Source organism: Pleuronectes platessa, chromosome 18, assembly GCF_947347685.1.
Source record: "Pleuronectes platessa chromosome 18, fPlePla1.1, whole genome shotgun sequence".
Classification (NCBI taxonomy): Eukaryota; Metazoa; Chordata; class Actinopteri; order Pleuronectiformes; family Pleuronectidae; genus Pleuronectes; species Pleuronectes platessa.
Genome location: NC_070643.1, coordinates 14,725,623 through 14,732,282, shown reverse-complemented (window position 1 = coordinate 14,732,282; position 6,660 = coordinate 14,725,623). Strand labels below are relative to the sequence as shown.

Below are 6,660 nucleotides of genomic sequence, written 5' to 3'. Positions count from 1 at the left end.
AGGCTGCAGAGCAGGGTAGATGGAACAGGCCTCAGGCTGCAGGGCAGGGTAGATGGAACAGGCCTCAGGCTGCAGAGCAGGGTGGATGAACAGGCATCAGGCTGCGGTGCAGGGTGGATGAACAGGCATCAGGCTGCGGTGCAGGGTGGATGAACAGGCATCAGGCTGCAGGGCAGGGTGGATGCAACAGGCCTCAGGCTGCAGGGCAGGGTGGATGCAACAGGCCTCAGGCTGCAGAGCAGGGTAGATGGAACAGGCCTCAGGCTGCAGAGCAGGGTGAGTGGCACAGGCCTCAAAAGCAATCCAGAATGGATGAAGCGGATCCCAAGGCAGTGTACAAGAGACTGCTGTATGCTGCTGTTAGCAACAATCTCAAGCCCAACCACAGCAGCAACAGGCAGAAAGTCAATCACACCTCACAGTTCCAAGAAGCTGAGAACAGGCCACGGCTACGGCTAGCAACTCAGGGCACAATCAGAAGGAACAGGCCGAAGCATAAGAGGCAGAGCAGCCTTCTAAAGCAGACAAAAACATGAATAATCCACAGACCTTTGAGAGTTGACCGTTCATCAGCACAAAAATCCTAAAAAATCCTTAAAAAATCCTAAAAAATCCCAAATAAAAACAATAAAACAAGACAGACACCTGACAGAGACAAAAGACATGCGGCCATCTTGGATCACAGAGGTTTGAAAGGTGAATGGTTGTGTTGTTCTATTATGGTTATGAAATAAAAAAAAAGTGATGACCACACCTCCACCTCAAGACTCAGGGAGGTAGGTGTGTCTGTGAGGGGCATCAGGGGGACCGGCTCCGGGCTGGGAGCTGGAGGGCTCTGGAGCTCAGGTAATGCTCGACCCCGGGGGCCTCACCTTTCTCTGCTGCAGCGGAGGGGCCTTCTCCTGGGTCGGAGTCGCTGCTGCTCGGCGTGTCGGCATCACGCACACGGCATGAATCTGCATGGAGGAGAACAACACACGCCGGTGCTGGAGTGAGCGTGAGAGGCGGAAAGGAGCGGACACCCGGCGGCCCCTGCGTGTTCTCTGGTACCGGATCCGTGTATCTGTGCGCCCGGCGAACAACAAACGACACCGCGTGACGAACTCACCTCAAGAGTCGGAGGAAAAGTGAAAGAGTTGTAGTTAGAATCCTACGGAGTACTCGAAGTTAGAGGAAGAACACGTGTGGGCATACGTCCGGTTTTTACATAATAATTCACACATTTTTTGCTTCAAGTAGCTAATTTCTGGATACTTCAAAGTACTATATAAACACTTTGCTCAATAAGTTCTGAGAGAGACTGATATGCCTGTGTTCAGGACCTCTCTGACTATCAGTCACATTGAAAAAAGAGAATACATGATAAGCGAAGGAAGAAAAGGTTTATAACATTTTTTTTTTTTTATTCTCTTCGCCTGCAGGTGGACCTTCAGAGGACCTACACATTCCGCAACTCCAAGCAGACGTACACCGGCATCCCTGTCATCGCCGCCAACATGGACACCACAGGGACGTTTGAGATGGCGCAGGTCCTCAGCCAAGTGAGTGAATGGGTAGAAATAAAATAAACAACAGCTTCATTGTGCTGTTGTTGTTTTTTTTGCATTCGTCAGCGTGTCCCCTTCCACACAAAGCAGAAACCAGAATGCTGCCGGGGGGAAATACATGAATTAGAAGCCTCGTCCTAGCAGCAGTAAAACATCTGCTCACTTGTGGGATGAGGCTTGTTCTCTGTTGTAGGCAGTGTTGTGCAAGTTCACACCTCTCATGAACTAGTTCAAAGTTCAGTTCATACAAGTAAACATGAATAGTTCACGGTCATAGTTCACCATTTAAATTCTGAACTAGTTCATATTTCAGTTAATTTCATAGTTTTAAGGTGGAAAGTGAGAATGAAAGACTTAACTTGTTAAAGAAAACCTTATCCATCACTACCCCTTGCCTTTACTGTCAGAATCTTTATCAGACAGTGTGTAAAAATCCCTCTCTGCTTTCTCTTTCCATCTGTATGAGACGGAGAGCTGTTGCGTTGCAGGTATGGCCTGCCCCTTTAAGGAATGTTTGTAGTGTGTGACGTAGTGCACCTGGGCATTGTGGGAAAAGATGCTAAAAGTGTGTATAACGAGAAGTGACGGACCACCTAGAGGTGATGCGAGTCTTGCTCCTGCTGTAGATCCGAGAAATAAAGTGGCCGCATTCCAAGTAGAGAAACATCTCCTCCTCCTTATTCACGGAGCGGTCCGGACGGCTGGTTACCGGCCAGACAGCGAGCCAAGATAACCAGTGACAGGGGCGGCTCCTGGTACAGGCGACATAGGAGACTGATTCATCATGACGTGACACATGCAATGTAAAACAATACATTAACATCTCACCATCATCCTCTAACCCCGGAGACGCACCGGAGGTAGAAGCGCTGTGAAAAGCGCTCCGCCTCCTTTCTTCGCCCATGGTAAATACTTTTGCTGTTCGCACCGGCAGTGTAGTGCCGGGAAGAACCAGGAGGCGCCACGGCCACACACACAAGCACATAATCTCCTGTGGGGGGGTGGCGGCTTCAGGCTTGCGAAGGTCAGTCACCTGTGAAGACCAGCATCATTTACCCCTGAACCAGCGCGGAGAATTATGATTTTTATCAAATTAAATATATGTTTTTTAAAATTAAATTAAATGGGGAAAAAAAAAAAAAAAAAAATTTGAAACTGCGCGCGCACATTCTGCGCAGAAGCCTACTGCGCACCTTCTGCGCAGAAGACCATTGCGCACATCCTGCGCAGAAGCCTACTGCGCAGGAATTGCGCATTGTTTTTTTGTTTTTTTTATTAAATTAAATGTTTTCCTTTTTTTATATTTAATTAATTTAAATTTATATAGTGTAGGATAATTTGCAATTAATAGGAGAAATCCTGCCAATTTTAAGAGATCATTTCAAAGAGTGGAACTTTGTCGAACCCGGGTCCCTCTGGTTGAAGAACTGATTCTCTATCTACTAGGCCACACCGCCTGATGATTGCCATGAGGAACTAATCAGAATAACAAGATGTACAAATTACCGTGTGCGTGTCCGTGTTATTTTATGCTGCTTTTGATACACACTTCAGAGAAAATATTTATATTTTATTAATACATATATTTGACAGCCTTACTTAAAAAATACTTTTATATTATTGGATTTTAGATACTTGATGATTTAACATGCTTTAAAAACCTATTGTTAGAGAATAACCCAGTTCGGACCCCTTACAAGAATCACAGTCTGCTGTGATGTCCTGAGGCTGCCCCCTGCTGGCTGCTGGGTTCCTCTGCTGCTCCTGCTTTGTTTGTGCAGCTTGTGATTAACTAAAGTTGTCCATGAAAGAAAATCTTTAATATCCTTCAAGTGCAATTTGATGTACAACCAGCACAACAAAAATAAACCACTTTATACATTGCAAATAAAACACGATATAAAAACCCTATTGACTAAGTAGGAGGGGGAAATTAGCTTTTAATAAATGAATTGATAGGTCGACCAACAGAAAATTACCCATCAACTATTTAGATATTCTTGAAACATTTCATACTACTAATTTCCTGTTGTGTTTCTAATAATTATTAATGTTGGTGACATTTCCTTGATAAATGGGTGGAGGTTGTATTACCTCTGCCAAGGAGGTTATGTTTTCATCTCTGATTGGTCAGTCAATAGGTTTATGTAATAAACTACTGGACCAATAACCACACAACTTACTAGAAGGAAGCTGCATGGATCAGAGATGAACCTATACGGCTCTGTTGAGCTCTACTGAGTGCCAGTCTAGTGAATGAATCTGGGATCTTCTCTCAGAAAACATTCCCCCCCATAGGGTTTGTAGTGTGAAGCTTATGAGGTGTTTTATAAAGATGTGATCGAAAACATCAGACCAAGTGAATCCACTTTATTTCAACATACAGGGGGGATTTCTACTGTATTTAATATTGTATATTCTCTGTCTCTCTGCAGCACACCCTCTTCACAACCATTCACAAACACTACTCCGTAGAGGAATGGAAGAACTTTGCTGCTGCTCATCCAGAATGCATGGAGGTGAGAGTCGCCCACGTCTCTACAGGAACCTGAGAGTGCACATTTCATTTATACAGATCTTTTCCACTCTTCCTCACAGCATTTAGCGGCCAGCTCCGGCAGCAGCAACGCAGACCTGGAGAAGCTGTGTGCCATCGTGGAAGCCGTCCCCACCCTCAAGTACATCTGTCTGGACGTGGCCAACGGCTACTCCGAGTACTTTGTGGAGTTTGTGAAGACGGTCAGAGGGAAGTTCCCCAAACACACCATCATGGTAAGAGAGAGGCCGGCGGTTGTGTGTCCGGTTAGAGCTGCGTGCTGAACTGTAACGTCCTCTGTGCCTCTGCAGGCCGGTAACGTGGTAACAGGGGAGATGGTGGAGGAGCTCATCCTCTCCGGGGCCGACATCATCAAAGTGGGCATCGGGCCAGGTGGGTGCATCTGATCATAGTCTGAGGAGTGGGTCCACACAGAAAAACACACACACACACACACCTAGGGTCAATCTAGAGTGTCCAACAGTTTGACCCCAATCTGGGAGCAACCCGGAGAAAACCAATGTAGACACTGGGACAACAGGCAAACTCCACACAAAAAGGCCCAAACTGGGATTCGGACCGGTAACCTCCTCACTTAGTGCTGCCCCTCCTGGTGTTTTCTCTTTTTAATTTATAGTCTCCAGGTGCTTCTTACAGCACATTTAGCATATATACGCATTATAGAGTCACTGAGTCCATGCTCCACTCTCAGGGTGAGAGGTACAGCTCTCAGGTTGCTACAGAGAGACTGGAGCACTGGTTTGATTATGAGGTGCTGTACGTGAAGTACATATTATTATTATTATAATATATAGTGGTCTGAAGATTGACTTTTCCAATGTGTGTGTTGCAGGTTCTGTGTGCACGACGAGGATCAAGACCGGAGTGGGTTACCCACAGCTCAGTGCTGTCATAGAGTGTGCAGACTCAGCCCATGGACTGAAAGGACACATCATCTCTGTAAGTACAAAAACCAAGTATTATTGTAGAGTATATATAATAAGTACACTATACTTAAAGCTTCTTATTCTGCTGGTGGGCATCAGTCACCTGTCAAAAATATCAACTATGTTCAAGTCAGGTAAAGATAGTGTAATAATAAACTAATATTAACCTGATCCATAGATTAGATCAATATAAGAGCCTCAGCTTTTAAGAGAATATGTTTATCTATGCCTCCGCTCCTCAGGGGCCGGGGCCGACTTTGTGATGATGGGGGGAATGCTCGCCGGCCATGACCAGTGCAACGGGGAGGTCATCGAGAAGAACGGCAAGAAGTATAAACTCTTCTACGGCATGAGCTCCGACACGGCCATGAAGAAGTACGTGGGCGGGGTCGCTGAGTACAGGTGAGACACTGGTGTCTGGAGATGCTGCGAGTTTCTGATTCATCCTGATGATTCAACAAAGACTTGTACTCACTGGGCCTGAGTTCTGTGTGTGTGTCTCCCTCCTTTTCCTTCAGGGCATCTGAGGGGAGGACGGTGGAGGTGCCGTACAGGGGAGACGTGGAGAACACCATCCGTGATGTGCTGGGGGGGCTGCGCTCCACCTGCACCTACGTGGGCGCCGCCAAGCTGAAAGAGCTCAGCAGGAGAACCACCTTCATCCGTGTCACACAACAGTCAAGCCACATGTTCACTTAGCGGATTGTAGACACACACACACACACACATATAAGGCTGCGTAATATGCATTGTACATGTGTTATGCAGAGTTCAAATGTGCAATATTAGGACAGTGGTGTAACATTCAGGAGGAGAAACACACACACACACACACACACAATGACCTTACCGCTGTCACTCAGGATATCTGCTGTCATGAATGTTATTTTCCTGCAGGTTGACTTGAAACTTTCTCCCAGAGGCATCACCTCCCTTAAACCTACAGCGAGTGTGTTTACATGCTTACAGACATAATGTGCTATTGATTTCATTTCTGAATGGGTCATGTTCAAATGTCATGTTTCAGTTATAACAGCCTAGGGACATGAAACCCTCCACTGAGGCATGTGTACTTCTGATATCTTTCTAAAGACTCGTTTACCCTGAGCATTTCTACAGTAACAGCATATCAAGGATGGGAGCTAACACTTTGCATGTAAACACACTCGGCAGCAGGAGTCTGATACGTCTCCGTGGACCGTTCGGTTGGAAGGAATGTTTCAATCAATGTGTGCAAGATCCCAGAAACGCCGCCCTTTAATTGTCACTGGAGAAAACATCCTGTCGCAATAAAGTGCATGCAGAGCCCTCTGCTGATTTCACCTCTCGTGTTGATCATTACTCGGAGCTTCTCCGAGCTCTGCAAATCATTTTCACCACCACATTCGACTTTCTTTATGTGTCTTTTTATGTCTGCATGCTTGTGTCGGGATGATTCATCTGAGTCAGAGGAACCTGAAGATGAGCAACTGTTTCACACATTCAGTATATTTCAGATGGTTTATGCGGCTATAGAGTCACATCTGAGTCAAACCGACAGTTTTCTTGGAGTTTAAACATGTTGGTTGTTTTGACAGCTTGTTAACTTGCTAAGTTTGAATTATTTAACTATCTAACTATAACTAACTCA

The 6,660-nt window shown here is 45.8% G+C and overlaps 1 protein-coding gene across 1 annotated transcript; it reads left to right on the top strand.

Moving 5' to 3' along the window:
- Positions 1-308: 308 nt before the first annotated feature.
- On the top strand, positions 309-5,729 carry LOC128462176 (GMP reductase 1-like). The gene is made up of 8 exons (XM_053447475.1): positions 309-404; positions 1,422-1,541; positions 3,983-4,066; positions 4,146-4,319; positions 4,395-4,476; positions 4,937-5,068; positions 5,273-5,432; positions 5,549-5,729. The coding sequence occupies exons 1-8, from the start codon at positions 309-311 to the stop codon at positions 5,727-5,729; spliced, it is 1,029 nt and encodes a 342-aa protein (XP_053303450.1).
- The last annotated feature ends 931 nt before the right edge of the window (positions 5,730-6,660 follow it).

What these genes read in the sequence shown, in the direction of transcription:
- LOC128462176 (XM_053447475.1), top strand. Translation starts at nt 309, where the DNA reads ATGGATGAAGCGGATCCCAAGGCAGTGTACAAGAGACTGCTGTATGCT. An exon ending in ACAGCAGCAACAGGCAGAAA is followed by an intron (nt 405 to 1,421) that starts GTCAATCACACC and finishes CTTCGCCTGCAG; the next exon opens with GTGGACCTTCAGAGGACCTA. An exon ending in GGCGGGGTCGCTGAGTACAG is followed by an intron (nt 5,433 to 5,548) that starts GTGAGACACTGG and finishes CTTTTCCTTCAG; the next exon opens with GGCATCTGAGGGGAGGACGG.